The 18,691-nt window shown below is 40.0% G+C and overlaps 1 protein-coding gene across 7 annotated transcripts in view; it reads right to left on the bottom strand.

Annotated features, from left to right (window-relative positions):
• DENND6A (DENN domain containing 6A) overlaps positions 1 to 18,691 on the bottom strand; it is a 44,263-nt gene that overhangs the window by 15,803 nt on the left and 9,769 nt on the right. For 6 of the 7 annotated variants that reach the window (XR_005226062.2, XM_007060719.4, XM_027823125.3 and 3 more), the window contains 8 exons: positions 16,594 to 16,706; positions 14,393 to 14,473; positions 12,802 to 12,907; positions 11,361 to 11,440; positions 9,539 to 9,601; positions 4,617 to 4,672; positions 4,102 to 4,224; positions 3,837 to 3,932 (listed from right to left, as the gene is read on the bottom strand). Coding sequence is in view for 6 of the 7 variants with exons in the window: in XM_007060719.4 (XP_007060781.1) it covers positions 3,837 to 3,932; positions 4,102 to 4,224; positions 4,617 to 4,672; positions 9,539 to 9,601; positions 11,361 to 11,440; positions 12,802 to 12,907; positions 14,393 to 14,473; positions 16,594 to 16,706 (718 nt within the window). In the remaining variant the exon portion in view is untranslated. Of the gene's footprint in view, positions 1 to 3,836; positions 3,933 to 4,101; positions 4,225 to 4,616; positions 4,673 to 9,538; positions 9,602 to 11,360; positions 11,441 to 12,801; positions 12,908 to 14,392; positions 14,474 to 16,593; positions 16,707 to 17,633; positions 18,690 to 18,691 lie in introns of those variants that run through there. The other variant, XM_037903585.2, reaches the window with a different exon arrangement.

Genomic DNA, 18,691 nt, shown 5'->3' with positions numbered 1-18,691 from the left:
GTTTTCTGAGGATTTTTCTTTTTTTCTTTTTTTTTTCTTTTTTTTTGAAAAAAAGAAAAAATTTCAGCAGAACAGTCACGAGTTGCTCATGCTTTAAAGGAACCTTGTTCAGAATATGATCAGTAAATCTAATGCAAACAATCAATCACTGATTAAGTTGTAATATTTCAATAAAATACATATTTTGAATATAAGTATATGATCTGGTTACCAACATTTGAATATGGATCTGAAGTGCCACAATTTGGTCTAAGAGCATTTATGAAAATTCAAGATTTCAAATTACATTTCCCAAATACAAAAATTCACAAATATGATTGATACATTCACACAGGTTCACTGAGAAGAGCACAAACTTTTTCTTAAATTTTGTCTACACATGGAAATTTAATGGAATAGCTGTTGTGAAATAAGCTGTTATGCAATAGCTATTCCAGGATAGACCCTTGTATGGATGCTCTATTCCAAAATTAGTCATTTTCTGCAGTAATTATTTTGAAATAAAGTGATTTTTATTCCAGAATATACCATCTCCATGAGGAACTATTCTGGAATGACTATTACAGAATAATTTGTTCTACCTATTCTTGTCAGTTTCCCCATACAGACAAGCCCTGAAGGGCAAGGCATCTTTTCTCATTCAGGATTCAACTCTTTCACCAATCAGGTACACACACATCCCACTGACTTCAAGTATGATCCTAAATAAGAGATGACTAACATTATACCACAGGTTTCAGCTCTTCTTTGACTCCCTCAGGGAACTGACGGGCAGGATCCCCTGGGAGAATAACATGAGGGGGAAAGGAGTCTAGCAGAGCTGGCTGTATTTTAACAAACCCTTATTGAGGTTGCAGGAACAAACCATCCCGATGTGTAGAAAGAATAGTAAATATGGCAGACAACCAGCTTGGCTTAACAGTGAAATCCTTGCTAATCTTAAACACACACACACACACACACACACACACACACACACACACACACACACACAAAAGAAGCTTACAAGAAGTAGAAGATTGGACAAATGACCAGGGAGGAGTATAAAAATATTGCTCAGGTATGCAGGAGTGAAATCAGGAAGACCAAATCACACTTGGAGTTGCAGCTAGCAAGAGATGTTAAGAGTAACAAGAAGGGTTTCTTCAGGTATGTTAGCAACAAGAAGAAAGTCAAGGAAAGCGTGGGCCCCTTACTGAATGAGGGAAGCAACCTAGTGACAGAGGATGTGGAAAAAGCTAATGTAGTCAATGCTTTTTTTGCCTCTGTCTTCACGAACAAGGTCAGCTCCCAGGCTGCTGCACTAGGCGGCACACCATGGGGAGGAGGTGACCAGCCCTCTTTGGAGAAAGAAGTGGTTCAGGGCTATTTAGAAAAGCTGGACGAGCACAAGTCCATGGGACCGGATGCACTGCATCCGAGGTTGCTAAAGGAGCTGGAGGATGTGATTGCAGAGCCATTGGCCATTATCTTTGAAAACTCATGGCAATCAGGCGAGGTCCTGGAAGACCAGAAAAAGGCTAATGTAGTGCCCGTCTTTAAGAAAAGGGAAGAAGGAAGATCTGGGGAACTACAGGTCAGTCAGCCTCACTTCAGTCCCTGGAAAAATCATGGAGCAGGTCCTCAAGGAATCAATTCTGAAGCACTTGGAGGAGAGGAAAGTGATCAGGAACAGTCAGCATGGATTCACCAAGGGCAAGTCATGCCTGACTAACCTAACTGCCTTCTATGAGGAGATAACTGGCTCTGTGGATGAGGGGAAAGCACTGGACGTGTTATTCCTTGACTTTAGCAAAGCTTTTGATACGGTCTCCCACAGTATCCTTGCCAGGAAGTAAAAGTAGTATTGGCTGGATGAATGGACTATAAGGTGCATAGAAAGCTGGCTAGATTGTCGGGCTCAACGGGTTGTGATCAATGGTTCCATGTCTAGTTGGCAGCCGGTATCAAGCGGAGTGCTCCAAGGGTCGGTCCTGGGGCTGGTTTTGTTCAATATCTTTACTAATGATCTGGAGGATGGCATGGACTGCACCCTCAGGAAGTTTGCAGAGGACACTAAACTGGGAGGAGAGGTAGATACGCTGGAGGGTAGGAATAGGATACAGAGGGACCTAGACAGATTAGAGGATGGGGCCAAAAGAAATCTGATGAGGTTCAACAAGGACAAGTGCAGAGTCCTGCACTGAGGACGGAAGAATCCCATGCACCACTACAGACTAGGGACTGAATGGCTAGGCAGCAGTTCTGCAGAAAAGAAATTAGGGGTTACAGTGGACGAGAAGCTGGATATGAGTCAACAGTGTGCCCTTGTTGCCAAGAAGGCCAATGGCATTTTGGGATGTATAAGTAGGGGCATTGCCAGCAGATTGAGGGACGTGATCGTTCCCCTCTATTCGACATGGGTGAGGCCTCATCTAGAGTACCGTGTCCAGTTTTGGGCCCCACACTACAAGAAGGATGTGGAAAAATTGGAAGGAGTCCAGCGGAGGGCAACAAAAATAATTAGGGAGCTGGAACACATGACTTATGAGGAGAGGATGAGGGAACTGGGGGATCCCAGTTGTTTAGTGTGCAGAAGAGAAGAATGAGGGGGATTTGATAGCTGCTTTCAACTACCTGAAAGGGGGTTCCAAAGAGGATGGATCTAGACTGTTCTTAATGGTAGCAGATGACAGAACAAGGAGCAATGGTCTCAAGTTGCAGTGGGGGAGGTTTAGGTTGGATATTAGAAAACACTTTTTCACTAGGAGGGTGGTGAAGCACTGGAATGGGTTACCTAGGGAGGAGGTGGAATCTTCTTCCTTTGAGGTTTTCAAGGTCAGGCTTGACAAAGCCCTGGCTGGGATGATTTAGTTGGAGATTGGTCCTGCTTTGAGCAGGGGGTTGGACTAGATGACCTCCTGAGGTCCCTTCCAACCCTGATATTCTATGATTCTTTTTCTCTTAAATAGCAGGATTAACCAAAATTAAAATAGAATCATACAAACGAAGGGATGGAAAGGACCTCGAGAGACAGGATCAAGTATACCTAAACCATCCCTGACAGGAGTTTGTCCAGCCTGTTCTTAAAAACCTGCAATGATGAGGATTCCACAACCTCCCTTGTAAGCCTGTTCCAGAACTTAATTACCCTTACAGTTAGGAAGTTTCTCCTAATATCTAATCTAAATCTCTCTTGCTGCAGACTAAGCCCATTATCTCTTGTCCTTCCTTCAATGGACATGAAGAACAATTGATCACCATCCTCTTTTTAACAGCCCTTAACATATCTGAAGACTGATCAGGTCCCCCCTCAGTTGTCTTTTCTCAAGACTAAGCATGCTCAGTTTTGTTTTACTTTTATAACTCTTCTTCATAAGTTATGTTTTCTAAACCCTTTATCATATTCCTTGGTCTCCTCAGGACTCTGTCCAATCTGGACATCTTTCTTTCTTAGAGAGCAGAGCCTAAAACTGAACAAAATACTTCAGCTCAGGCCCCACCACTACAGAGCTGAGTGGAACGGATACTCCTGTTAATAAACCCAGAAGTATATCTGCCTTTTTCACAACTGCATCACCTTGTTAACTCATATTCAATTTGTGATCCAACATAACTGCCAGATCCTTTCCAGAAGTACTAATGCCTAGCGAGTTCATTCCCCATTTTGTATAAAATAGTTAACTATAGCCTGCTGTGTCACAACACCAAAAAGAAGGGGTTTTCTTTCCAAAATGTCCAGAATCAAATTCTCAAAAAATTAGATTTATTCTTTTTCGTTTTCCACTTTAAGCCATGGTTGTGGTGCAAGAATGACCTGAACATCAACTTTTACACCTGTAATCAATCTTACTTACGGGGCCTGTGTACGAGTGGTATATTCTTTGAATTCACTGTCATGTATAGTGAAGTAGGGCCTAAAATCACTGCAGTACTTCAAAGGTGAAATACAACTGTGGAACAGAAATATAGAAGGTTGAATTAAGTATATACATAAAGATACAGTATTTCACTTAAATTTACACTAATAAATGTCAAATTTCTAGAGCTTCATTAGATGGTATTCAATATTCTTCTTAGATCAATAGAACTTGAACTATAAGGATGCTCTATCATAGTTACCTAACAAGTGCCAGAACAGTTTCTGACGATTCGGAAGGTGATGGTGCCATAACAACAACTGGTTCTCCTAACAACACTAGTTCCCAAAGCATCTGAATGTGAAAGAACACTGGACAGAAACACCTGCAAACAGATATATAGAAAGAGCATATAGACACTTTCAATATACTTATCACCAAAATGAATACAAATTCCAGTCAAAAGGACAGAACTAGATAAAGGACATTTTAAAACTATAGTAAATATTTTACCTGCTTTTCAAGTTATTAGAACAGTTTCCCCATAAATAAATATTCAATTATATAGACCTTGCTACTTATTGTGGTTACTTTCAACCAGTGTTAGATGTACTTTCCTTTAGTCATCTTAATGCAAACAATCCCTTAACAACTATTTGCAAAGATGCTGTTAAAATTAGTTGGTTAACTAGAGAGTCATGTTTTATGAAACTCCTATTGACCTGAGTGTGATTTGTGAGTATTCAATACTACTGAAAAATAAGGCCAAATTCTTACTTGAAAAGATCCACTTCATGAACAGTAGGTAAAGCAATGGAGATTTGTGTGTCTTCCTGAAAGGCAGAAAATTAACTTTTTGGTCAGTATAACACACATTAAAGTATTGAATAAAAGTTGCCCTGAAATGTTTACAGACAGTGGGCCAAAAATGAAAAGCAGGACATGTACTAGGTCATATTCATAATTTACCTGTGCTAAGGATGAAGTAAGGATATCCATTAAGTTTGTTGCAATTGTCAGTCTTAGCCCAGGGATGATACCAAATGTTTAAGACATTTCAGCCCAAGATTTAGGAGAAAATATAAGCCAGAGGGGGGTTTATCATATTCATGGCTTCTGTGACAAAATATGGAACTTTTAGGGGTTTGTCCCCTAAACGGTAATTTTTGAGTCAGCTCCCCAATAGCCAAATGCTGAGGAAGCTGCACTCCACCTACCCGCATCCTGAAATCAATGTGAAGAAATTTGACCTATTTAAAGGAACCTTGCTCCAGAGCCTGCAGTTGCTTTTCAGTAGTTTCCAGGGGAAGTTTAAGACGATGGTTTTGTCTTTTAGCCTTAAATGGTTTTTCACTTGGTAACCTCTCTCTATGGGTCTCAACTGTAATGGTATCAACTAAGCTGCTTGAACTAACAGCCCTCTGATGCTTTAGGGTTCAACCCAGACCAGTAAGGGGTTGTGCCACCACCTGCACAGCAACTCTGGGTGCCTTAAATGCTACACTGCTGTGGCTCTCAGCGCCCCCGTGATGCCAACAGCCAGCATACAAGCATCCACATCACACCCTGACTTCCACTGCCTTGTTCTTTTTGAAAAGTAACCCCACCACTCTTCCAGTCCCAAATTTTCCCAAAATCCTCTGCCAATGAGACAGTCTGCTGGGACTCCCAGAATTGTGAGTTACCGTGTTACCCCTCTTAGCCTGAGCAAATGAGAGTTTTGCTACTGCTAAACTGCGTGACAATTCCCTGACACACCAGCTTGTATGCCTTGCCAGCAAAATCTTCAGGACTCTTCCTGTCCTTGCAGGTAACAATTAGTGAACAGCCATCTCCTGGAACACCCACAGAAGTAATTAAATTAATTGCTCCTTTAATGAGATGCAGTGTATTGTCTCTTTTAATTTAACCAGGGTTTGACAAATACTCTTATTTCAATCACAACACTGAATTGTTTTATAGCAAAAATAAAACAAGTTTATTAAACAAGAAGTCATAGGTTTAAGTCATACCAAGTATAAGGAGTAAAGATAGCAATGGTTACAAACAGTAGTAAAAGTATGCTTTTATGAGTACCTAAGAACTGCCACATTAGGTTAAACCAAAGGTCCATCTAGCCCAGTATCCCGTCTTCCGACAGTGCCCAATGCCAGGTGCTTCATAGGGAATGAACAGAACAGGTGATCATCAAGTGATCCATCCCCTGCTGCCTAGCCTCTGGCAAACAGAGGCTAGGGACACCATCCCTGCCCATCCTGGCTAACAGCCATTGATGGACCTATCCTCCATGAACTTACCTAGTTCTTTTTTGAACCGTTATAGTCTTGGCCTTCACAACATCCTCTGGCAAAGCATTCCACAGGTTGACTGTGTAACTTAAGCAAGTGATAATCCTTGCCTAAGTATGTTTTTCACCTATATTCAGTCCCAGTGACTTCAACCCTTTGGTTGAAGGACTCAGTGCTCTGTGACTTCAAGGGCTCTCCCTCTTTGAATCCCCCAAGTGATGGGTAACTCAAATGACTTTTTTGCCCCTCTTATATCAGCCCAAAGTTTCTCTCTGTTTCAAGAGCCAGGAGGGCTTCTTGCTATTCTTCCCCTTCCTGTTCTTCCCATCCCCCTGCTGATTTGTATGTAAATAGAGCTTCCATATTGCTTAATTTACACTGGAGACAGGTAGATAGCTGCCTTCCCTCCTGTCTGGGAGAAAACCTGTCTCTCCCTTTGTTTGGTTACAGACTTTAAAGCACAATATCAGTTAGCATCCATAGTTCCTCATAGTGTTATACATACACCCCAGAATGATATTAATCATCAGTGTGTTACAGGCTTTCATAGAAAAGACCTTACTCACTACACTTTGTATACAGTGTTACTATATTATAAAATCAGGTGATCAGCTGCTTACTATTTGATGTTCTGACAATAAACCTTTTAAACATATTATTCGAAGAGTAAGCCCACACCAAGCTTCTCTTTCCTGCTTGCGAGTAGAGCCATGCTGTCTTCTCCCCTATTTTTTAGATTGATAGCTTTGTTTACCTTATATATAAATGTGCTTTCATTGTATCTACCTGACAACCAGGCTGGTCATACAAGCAAATACACATTTCTTTGTCTAAGGCAGACTGAGCTTATGCACTGCTTGCCAAACACATTAAGAACATAATTCTAGCACATATTTATAACACTCTGTACATGCCCCTATATACATCACACAAGAATATTAATGATCAGTGAGTTATTAGTCTTCCAGTAATATATTATATGCCACCTTTTAGGTATCTATTATGACACAGGTGTAATGAGTACGTCAGGCCTGACAGGAGATGCTGACACAGAGTAGTGAACCACCAGTGGGCCTCTGTATCATAAACCCCTTGATCAAAAAGGGGGCCGCTGGCAGGATATTTTCTGGAAGGAGTTTTCAACCCTAGAACTTGCTGCTTGGTCTAAGGGAGCCTGCACTTGGATTGCCATCAGGACACAATTAGAGAAGGGGCACAGAAAGAAAAGATGCTCCTGAGTTTTTAATGGAGGGGTTTAAAGTAGTAGAATTACAGATTATTTTGTTGGGAATTGAATTCACAAACTGTTAGATAAAACACTGAATATGGCTACTTGTTTATTGCAATTGCCATAAGCACCTAGAATTAAGAAAGGGTTATCTAATTTATTAATTAATAAATACCTATATTTTATATAGAGCTTATCAGCAGCAGATCGCAAAGTGCTTCACAATCTTTACAGGAGTGTTATGAGGGTAAATACGCTAAAGTAGGGAAGTATTATTAGTTCCAATTTTTACAGATAAGGAACTGAGGCACAGAGAGGCTAACTGATTTGCCCAAGGTCACACAGCAAGTCTCTGGCAGAGCAGAAAACTGAATCCAGGTCTCTCAAATCCCAGGGTAGTGCCCTAACCATTAGCCCATCCACAACAAATTCCATGACTCCTCTGTGACCTTTTACAAATTGGTACTTACTAATCTGATTTTACCACTGTGACAAAACCACCACTCCCTTTATAAGCCACTTAAAATGAAAATAGTTTATAGGGAAAGTATCCTGACTTCTTGGTTCACGGCACTGCCACGGACTCACAGGGTCTGGTCTATGCCCCAGCTGGTTATCAGCCTCCTAGGAGTGACTCCTTCATGTGCCAGACCCCAAGGGCCCACACAGTTCCACAGGGGCAGGCCTGTGGCCTCCAAGAGTGGGCCTTCAGCACCAGCATCCCCATCTCTCACTCATGGCTCACTGCAGCACATCCAGCCTCACCAGAGTCTTGCAGGAGGCTTGTACGGTATCCCTTCAGAGCATCACATTCTCAATGAGACAGTCAGCCTTTTAAAAACAAGGTAACCATTTATTCATTACCTGGCACACAGCATCGCAAGTCCTTAGGTTAGCATAGAGAAATGCAGGTTAAAGTATAGTCCATTCTGGTTAGCCCAGAGTCTCAGCCACACTGTAGTGAACCCTTGTTCAGGTTCTGTGTTTCTCTCAAAGTCTGACCTCCTTTACCAGTTTCCAGGTGAGAGCCCAGACTCATTCCAGAAGCCAATCCTTTATCCCCCAACCTTACACCTCCAAGTCCTTTGTTCTCAAGCTGGGGTCTGTGCCCAGCTTCCCTGCTGAGAGTCAGGTGTCTTCTCGAATTTTCCACTGATATGGAGTTGACCTTGGCCAGTCATTTTTTAATAACCTATTCAGGCTCCAGACAACTAGGTGACATACCTTCACCTCTCTCTCTCTAAGCCCACCCTGAGAGCAGACTTAGTCCTCCCCACCTTCAGGGGAAACTGAGGCAAAGATAGGACTCACAAAAATACTACAGAAAATTCCCTTTCCATCACAGGCCCACTCTAAAATAGTTGCATAACCCATCCAGAAATGGTTTGTATAGACATTTCTCAAACTATTCAGGCAAACAATGCTTCATGGAAACATCTCTTAAGCCACCATATCACATTTAAGTACTATGTTCTCTCAAGTACAGCTGCCTTTTTGCTAGGCCCCAGCACCACAAAATTAAATGGCATGTGTGGCTATGCAACCCAGAGCATGAGATGTGAAACACAGTGTCAGAAGTCGTTAAGGAAAACAGACTTGTTGAACTCCTTCAGATAGGTTTCTTCAAGGTGCAAAATATACAAGAGCATAAGAAATCAGGAGACTGCAGTGAAAGGATGGTCTGCAAAGATACTGAAAGGCACGTACTAAAGCATTCCTTTGTGCTTCTCATAGGGAACATATTACACTGTGCTCCAATATCTGCATCAACTTTCAATTTGTTATCCAGATGCAAGTCAACGTGTTCAGCCTTCAGTAACTTGGGGCCTAACTATAATCGATACTGCCTCTTTTTGTGTGACAGCATAGTACTACTGATATTTCATCATTTATTTTATTAAGATTGTTTCTACATGTACCCCCTTTAGAAATCAAAAATAAATAATTTAGAATGGACAGTGTTTTAAGATCATGCTCATTAAAATTTGTACAGACAAAGAAGCCATCTCAAACTGCTTTCACTTATTCATCCAAAAAAGCAAGAAAACTGATATGTTGGGTATATCAGCATCAAAAATGCTATAATTCACACATCTAGAATACACCAAGATAGTAATAATTTAAAACCAAAAGATACACGCTCTCTTTCAGTGGTCTGTACTATAGCAATATCTGATATCTACCTGGTGTGTGAACTGTACTATGTGGGTTGTTCCAGGCTTGTCATGACATGTTGGAATCCGCACCTTAGGAGGGGGGAAAAGAAAAAAGAAGTAATTAGCTTTCCTATCCAACTAATTTACGCTTAGAATACCAAGTATGGGACATTTATTAAGGTTGCCTGACATTTCCCATTACAAGTTTTCCCATTCCCTGTTTTCAGTTGTTTATTACTGCAAATTTTAACTCTTTGGGCTGAACTTTTTCATGCAGGCTGTCTACCTCAGGCTGAACTTTTTGGAAAATAATAAATAAGAGGGTTCTACTCCAAAGAGTGATACTTAACTCCCCCTGACAATATTGAAAATCTAGCTAAAGACCACAGCTACAAGAACTATATTAATGTTAAAGAATCCTACACATTTTTAAAAATGTTTAGTATGTAATACTATGAGTATGATTGGTTTGTGTTTGTTTTACTAGAGGCAAGCTGAAAGTTCCTTTAATAGAAAAAATCCTAATGAAAACAGAGCTCAGAACCTGTGGCATTTTAGAAGTTAGGAAAGAAATATCCTAGATAGGTTTTACACTTCTCAGTTTAAAATGGTAGTTACCAGTGAGAATGTATCTCCCAAAACCTCAGACTTCTTTCTAAACACTGGTTGAAACCAAAACCAACCGAAAAATGTTTATGTAGTTCCTGACCTCACAATCTGCAGCTGTTAGTACTGCAACCCTAAATCATATCATATTGGAAACCGGTGAGGAGTGGAGGCTCAGGAGTGCAGACTGAAACAGAGCTAGTAATTGCCTAAGCATAGTGGGGAGAAAAAAGCCATGATGCAGCTGAAAGTGTCAGCAGCAGCCTCCCACACTTTCCAAGTAACTAAATGCTAAAAAAAATAAAGCCATTATAAAAGAGCATTCTGTTTTCTTGTATCCGAGAATTAAATATTCAGAATTTAGAAAAACAGAAGATACCCCAAAATAAGGCAGATCCAATTCTTGCCAATTAGAAGTTATAATAAAAACAGAACACTGCTTTACTAGTAAGAACAGTTCTTCCAAAATTGTCTCACGCAGATCTCCATCTCTGGGAATGCTCAGGCCTCTGGCCACAAGCCTGGAACCATTTGATAACAGCAACTCTGCAGTCACAAACTCTGCATGGATGAAATCTATTCAAGGCTATGAAGGAATATGGCTCCCAAATGCTTCAGTTCCTATCCCTATCCAACCACTGCAGTTGCTATGGTTTAGTTTAGTGTGTACTAGCTTAAGCTTTTAAAATTTATTTTTAAAAAAAATTTTGTATTCAATATTAGGGGTAGGGATAGTTTTTAAGTTGCTTAATTTCTTGGACTGCCAGGCCCCATATATCAACTGACTTGCAGATTTGTAAAATATTGAAAAACTACTAGGACAAGCCAGATTTTCCTCCAATTTCCATCAGTTTATCTCCACTGACTTGAATGGTGTTACATTCATATAGTAGAAAATTTAGCCCTAAATATTTTAAAGTTTTCTCCAATGTGCCAGTATATTCTGGCACATCAATGAAATCACTATGAAAACCTCTTGGAAAGTATATTCTGGAGGAAAGGTGCTGAAACAGCAATTAGCTAGCTGCTGAGGACTGGAAATTTTGTTTTTGAAACATTTGTTTTGAACCTCTACGTAAAATATTAGTGATTAAAATTATATATATTTTTAATATGTTTTCAAAGGACTCCAGGACATTTACTCTGAATCCTCCCAATCTTAACTAAGAAAACAAGGCAGAACACATTGAATATATATAGTAAATGGGGGAGGGGAGAACCCGGTAAAAAGCCATACATTTACCTTCATTATAATGCCCATAATAGGCAAATTTAGTGTTTTCCCTGGGACTGGTGGTGGCCAATGATCAACATCACTACAAACTGAAAAACAGAGTCAAATAGGTAAGTATACTGTATATCTAGTTTATATATCCTATACTCCTACAAATTCAGATTACTTGTACAGATACTGAACAATTTAAGTCTTAAATTAACATTTGTCCCCAACAGCATCACTCCCCTGAGACCTTTTCACTTACTCATCTATTTTGTACGCCTCACATTCTGAAGTCATCTTATTGCATACCATAGACAAGGTCAATGGTGCATGTTATTCTAATATAAAGGTATTGTAAATTATTCATTTGTCCAATAACAAGTATCACTTTGTCTTCTTTTCTTTTTATTTATATTACGGTAGCAGCCAGAGGTCACCATTAGGATCAGGACTCCATTGTATTAGGTAAGTACAACTACATAGCAAGAGAGAGTAAAAGGAGCACACAGTTATACAGATTAGCCGTGAGCCCAGTTTGCTACTAAATTTTTTAAAGATAAACAATAAATATTAGTGATATGCCAATGATAAAGCCATCTGGCTAGAAAGCTTACAGGTTTTCTAGAATTTGTAGTTGTGAATACTGTTCACTAGTTCAGCAGGTGCGAGCTTTAAGCACAGAAGAAAAAGTTGTTTTTTGGTCAAAGGTTGTGATACAATACTGTAAAACCCTGCTAATATGCACTTCAGTAAATTACAAATCCCCACTGAAAGTTGATTCCAAAATTGCTGTTCACTGAAGCACAAAGCAGCACGACACTGCTCAGGACAGAACCAGCTGGGACAAAAAGGAGAACGTATCTCACACCTGGACCATTTATGGCACTTAGTGAAGCTCTGAGATGGTTATGAGTCACTTATTATTGGTAGTCTCCTATTGCTGTTGCTTCTGGGAGATGAAGGCAAACCAAGATTCTTAGTGACCCCATATCAGTAGCTCCAGAAGTTCAGAGGATCCAATGGGCATAAGGAAGCCATTAAAATGCCACTGCCTCCTCCACCTACTCTCCCTTCTCATCAGCAAAAGCTCGAGAGCTATTATACCTTTCTCTGTGACAGTGAATCCAAACTGCAAGGAGAGCAAATTACGGCGGCTGCCAACGACCTGTGTTAAGCAGGTGGGTCCCCAGACTGAGAGGACAGAGGCTCTTCAATGGGGAGCATTGTGCTACCCTTGGAAGGAGTCAGGTTCTACCATATTATAATCTTCTAGCTAATAAGTCTTCAACCCAATTTAAGAGTTTAACTAACAGCCCACCCAAATGGAAAATACATGCAAGCTACAATCTTTTTTTCCTATTATTAACAAGCTAGAAAATGCCATCAGTATTTAGCTCATGTGTTGCATGGAATTTCTATAATTTTTTATGAGCTTTTCCAAACCAATAAAATAGTATTAACTAACCTGCTTCCAGGAAAGGTTCATTCTTTTCAAAATATTCTGGTGCTATATGCCTAAGCACAGTGTGGAAAAGATGGATATAAGGAAGTTTGCTGATGAGAACCAAGGACTGGAATAAAGAAAGCAGCAAAATAATCCAAGAGTAAATCATTTTAATTGAGTCCCTTCCGAAAGTAATAATAGGCATTTTTACAAGAAATCCGATCATTTAGCAACAAGTGTGTAACTACAAGTAACAACAAACAGATCTATAAATGCCAGCAGCTATCAATTTATTGTTTCAATATTAGTGTAGTTTGGCTTTGAAAAACAAATGGCATGGTGTGATTGCGTGCAATACAAAGGCTTCTGTGTTAGGCTTGCTCAGTTTGCTATAATTAAACAGGTGGCTTTAATAACAGCCTAACCTGCAGCTCAGCCAGGAAACTTAAGGACAAACAGAGTTCTTTCTGGCTTGTGCATCGTCACCAGTAATTTATACTCTGCAAGCCAAATTCTGCCCTCAGTTATACTTATGCAAGCTTCTAGTGAGAGTAAAATTTAGCCCTACAATTGGAATTTAGTTAACAATTCTGTTGATTAGATAAAAGCCAGAATAAAATTCAGCTAATTCTGCTGTAGTTTTGTTGGATTTGAAGGGCTAACAAGAGTGAAAAGTAGTTAAAATTATTTTCACTGAAGTACACAAACATTACTTCAGACACAGAAGATGTGCTGAGTAAGGGGTTTTAAAAAATAAACAAAAATTTGAGCATTTTTCAGAGTAGAGCCACAACAGCACTGGTTCACACGTACACACCTTTCCACCTTCCAGATATGGGAACCTATAAAAGGTCTAGATCAGAACCAATAATGGGAAGGGAGAGGATCACCAGCTAAGAGATGTAAATATCAGAAGAAACTTAGAAAGGACTGAATTCAACAACAGAGTTGATGTTTTTCCTCCTATAAAAATGAATGCTATTTAAAGCTTGGCTCACACTATAGCTTGAAAATGTGCGATAACAGTTCCAAAGCCATTAAGCAAAATTTTCTCAGAACAATATTCTCCAACCATTTACTAACAGGGTTACTTAATTTCACCAGTGTGGACAGAAATTTTATTTACAAAATGTCTATAAACCACCTAGTCTGAGTTACTTTCTAGCATGGCTTCTTCACATTGTAATATTCATCAGCTCAATTTATAAGTGTTTTCACCCTCAGTAATCAGAGTATCAGGAATCTATTTCTCTGATCCTATAAACTAAAACATACAAAAAAACCAAACCTGCTATTGGAGTTTTTCTTCTGTTTGATGAACTACTCTTACTAAAAGGTACGGTGGATAGAATTATTTTGGAGATATACATGCAGACTATACATAATAATGACTTATGAATAATATTTATAGTGAAGAACACAATGCATGCCCTACAATTTTTTTTGCAGCTACAGTTCAATGGTAGATAAATCATATTTCATTTCTTGAGCACCAATATGCTCACAACTGTAAAGAAAAGCATGAGACACTGCTTCTCCCTTATTGAGCTTCAAGTCTAATGGCCTCTGGAATTGATGTTGTACATGTTTTTCTAGTAAGACATTTGATTACCTTCTGGAAGTAGCCTCTTTTTAATGTTTTGTCTCGAACTTGTCTAAAATATACATAGCCATAGTAATATGCAGGGTCCTTCTGTTAAAAAACAAAGCAAAACAGTAATTTGAAAGTAAAGACCGCTCCCTATTTTTGAATATTCTATGTGTTATTTAAAACATCATGTTTTCTTACATACTCTAAATTTAATATATTTGGTAAAGTGAAAGGATACTTTGCTTTACAGGAACTAAAAATTCTACAACTGCTTGAACAGAAAAGCTCAAGATGGACTTATCGTAGCACTAGGTGGACTTATTGTTTGTTCAGTGTGCTTGCTGTTTCTATTCTCCCTGTACCCGTCCCCCTGAAATATTCTGCAACCAGACTTAGTTTCCCCTAGAAAACACTATCAGAAAGTCCAATATAATGCTATACATTGGCTCATCAACAGTTTGGCATGGATTATCACTAATAAAAAAAAAAAATGTCAATACTGAAATTTGTTTTAAAAAAAAAAAAAAGAGAGAGAGAGAGCGCTATGCTACATAGTGTAAGGTTTAATGGTGAACTAAAGAGCTTCTACTGACCTAAGAAAAAAATTGTTTAAAATTTGTCACTTAACAATACATATTATCTTAATCAACCAACAGGCACATACCATATACTTGGATTACAGTTCATATGTTACAACTGAGGCTACAATTTAGTCACGGAGTTCACAAATTCTGTGACTTTACCGGACCTCCGTGACTTCTGGGGCTCCAGGAGAAAGAGGCGAAATTGTGCGCCCCTGTCCTATAACTGGGGCTGGCTGGAATCAGAACCCTGCAGCACCAGCCCAGCTGCTTCTGCCGGGGGTCGCAGCCGCAGCCACAAGCCCCTGCTCAACCACTTTTGCCGGGGGCCGCAGCTGGAACCAGGGCCACATGACCCTGGCCGGTGGCTAGAGCAGGGGCCATGCACCCTGCTGGCAGCTTCTCAGGTCCGTGCGCCCCCCGCCCCCGCTGCGGCTTGGCAGGGCTGCAGTCAGGGGTCCGCACCCATCCTGCGGCTGCAGCCAGGTCTGGAGCAGGGTCTGTGTACCCCCCGTGGCTGCACCTGCCACTGCAACCACTAGAACCAAGGATGGGGGCTCAGCCTGTCAATTCCTCCCTCCCCCTCAATGGAACTCCATTCCTTGCTCCCTACCTAGCCCTCCCCGTTATTTTTAGTAAAGTAAGGGACGGGTCACAAGCAATAAACAAAAATTCATGGAGCCCGTGACCTGTTTGTGACTTTTACTAAAAATAACCATGATAAAATCTTAGCCTTAGTTAAAACCTGTCTCTGACAAACAAGGAATCCTTCGTTCTAGTCTGATTGTGGACATTTTCAGTAAATATTCACGATGTTTTTCCTTTCCTTATTTTACTAATTTAAATCTTGGTCTCCTGATTTTGGTTGGTATTGAAATCATATGACTATGAACTAATGTTTAAAAGCACACGTTAAAAAGTTAATCTAAAAAACATTCCCAAAGCATTAAGAAAAAGAATGCAGACTTAAAACAAACCTATTTTAGCATAAAGTATTTAAACCATTTCCATCCACCCTAAACCTAAGAATTCACAACCTTTTCCACCTATACTTATCAATCAAGGCTTGAGTTCAGGGTTCTGTATTTTCCCAGAAGTAGATGAAGATAATTAGTTTTGTAAAGGAATTCAGAAAGTGCAGCTTTGATTTAGGTGATGCCATCAATAGCTGAAAGAAAAACAGAACTCTGAATTCAGATTTTGGAAAGTAAAAAGTTCTTATTTTTCATTAAGAAACCAAATCAATTATTTATTCAGGACCAAGGATCTGATTATTTTCTAGCTTTAGTTTTCAGGGCAACCCATGGAGTGGATCTGGTCATCAGTGGAATTCCCCTGTACCACACCACTTATCTAGCCATGAATAGCATATATACAGAAAAAGCACTTAAAAGTGATAACTACTAGAATACTTTACAGTTCAAATACCATCTGGTAGTGGCATGCAGCAAAAGAAGGAATTTGATGAATATTTCTCTTTGAAAATGTTTCTTAATCAACTTCTCTAAATTAAATTTGGTCATTATGACACCAACACCAAAAATTCAGATCAGAGTTAGGGTACCTGTGCTAAATTTTAAATGCACTTCTGAACTTTCTGTTTTTAAATTGGGATATGTTTCCTTTTAGTGTATTTCCAACCTTTAAGGAAACTGGTAAGTCTCCATCCAGCTGGTCCAGCATACAGTGCAGTGAGAGCTTCCTACCAGAAGATTGGCGAAACCTAAAACAAAACTGCGTGTCTCCAAGACAACCTATGCCAAAACAAAAACAGAAAAGAAAAAAAGGAAATAATGGTATCTTGATTTCAACAGACTTTAATTGAGGACTTGTCTACACAGGGATGACGCATCAGAGTAACTTCAGTTTGTTTGCCTTACAGTGCTTTGAGTCCACATGCAACTTTTTTTTTTTTAAAAGTGAACTATTTGATGTTTTGGGCCACAGAAAATAACCCTACTTACAATATACCTTCTCCAGCTGTTCATAACATTCAGAAAGTCTCCCTGCCATCTACTCCCGCCCCTCGTGCAGGGTGTCTTCCCTTGCTCTCACAGATGTTGTGAAATATATGCCAAGCACTTATCACACAAGGCACATAATGATGAAAAACATCCAGCCTTGATGGAAAGCACCATCACCTTTTTTTCAGTCTTCCAAATGCGTGCTCCACTGTCATTCTGCGACTACTCAGGGTATAGTTAAATCACTCCTTTTTCTTATTCAAGTGTCCAGTAAAAGCAACATAAGCCAGGGAAGCAACGGGTATGGCTTGGTCTCCCAAAATGACAGGAGAAATCCTAACTCCTTTAGTGACCATAGTGGTTTGGAGGAGCAAAAATTCCCTTGTTCATTCCAGCAAGTAGACCTGAATTTCTAAATATTTTAGCCTCATGGATCTTTCCCAACCACCCTACATTAAGAATGTGATCTTCACAGTGATCAAGTAGGCCTTGCAGCACCTTGGAGAAATACCCTTTCCTCTTGATACAGTCTTTGGTCTCGTATGGCGGTGGTTGCTCAAAGAATAGGAATACAGACCCCCTCTATAGCCCAATGCAGTTCAGGAGCCCCATCCATACAAAGCCACATGCATTGTGATGCTGATGACCTGGCACAACAGCACTATCTTAACAGCATTAAACATCTCATGACAACACCAAAGTGATTAGGCTGCTGACCAGTAGCAATCAGGCGTGGCACGCTTCCACATGGTGATGGAAACATGCATCCCCAAGCTGAGGAGAGCTCTCATGTTGGTATTCTGCCACTGCAGCTCTAGGATGAGCACCGCACAGATATCTAGGAAAGCAGCATTCCACATCCGGAAGTTCAGTAGCCTCTTGGTCCTCCCAGTTCTGCATCACTATCCTTTCCCACCAGTCAGTGGTGCTCAACTGAATGAAACTGCTCCAGAAAAATGCCCTGAAAAGGTAACTACTCCATTTTATGTCCACTTGTAGCCATACTGCTGTGGCATCCAAAGCTGTTCACAGATGCCCAGACAAATCCATCTAACCGCACAACTGCCAATGCATGTGAATCATCCTATTCTTATTAATGACTGTTATGATTGCAGCAGTGTGCCCTCCATGTTGCCTGACAGCAGTTCAAAAGTGTCGCTGGCAAAATACGGATGAATTATGGGAAGGCAGGAGAGGAATCATGCATGTGGTTAATTTGACCTCAAGTCCCAAAATTCCTGTAGGTTTCAGTACGCATCCCACAATGCACTGAGAAAAATCCCAGAGCATACAGCTGAGCAGCAGAACACTGTACCATGGGATATCTGCCCAGACTGCTGTGCAGTTAATTCAAACAAACAGTGAAGCATGGATATGATCAACGAGGAAAGTACCTTAAGCCAGTATAACAAAGCTGTGTGGGCACACTTTATTTCAATATAATTAATGCGCTGCATTCAGAACTAACAAACTAAACTGATGTAAGGTACCCATGTAGACAAGCCCTGAAGGTAAGTTATCCTTAGAATTATTAACACCAAATGACTACACACATGGTCATATTGTTCAGGACTCAACAGCTATTTAATTAACAGCTTCTTTTTACTTGTGTAATTTAACCGAGAAAGTAGGTGAATGCTCTTTCTACAACCATCTATGCAGCATCAAACACAAGACGACGGTTTGTTTTTTAACTGTAGTTACTTCAGTCTAAACTCTGCTTTTCTATTTCTCAGGCGGATTAGAACTAAAGGAAAAAAAGCAGTTATGTCACT

This window comes from Chelonia mydas, chromosome 7 (genome assembly GCF_015237465.2).
Source record: "Chelonia mydas isolate rCheMyd1 chromosome 7, rCheMyd1.pri.v2, whole genome shotgun sequence".
In the NCBI taxonomy this organism is placed as follows: Eukaryota; Metazoa; Chordata; order Testudines; family Cheloniidae; genus Chelonia; species Chelonia mydas.
Note: the sequence above shows the minus strand (reverse complement) of the source record. Positions and strands in the feature narration are given on the sequence as shown.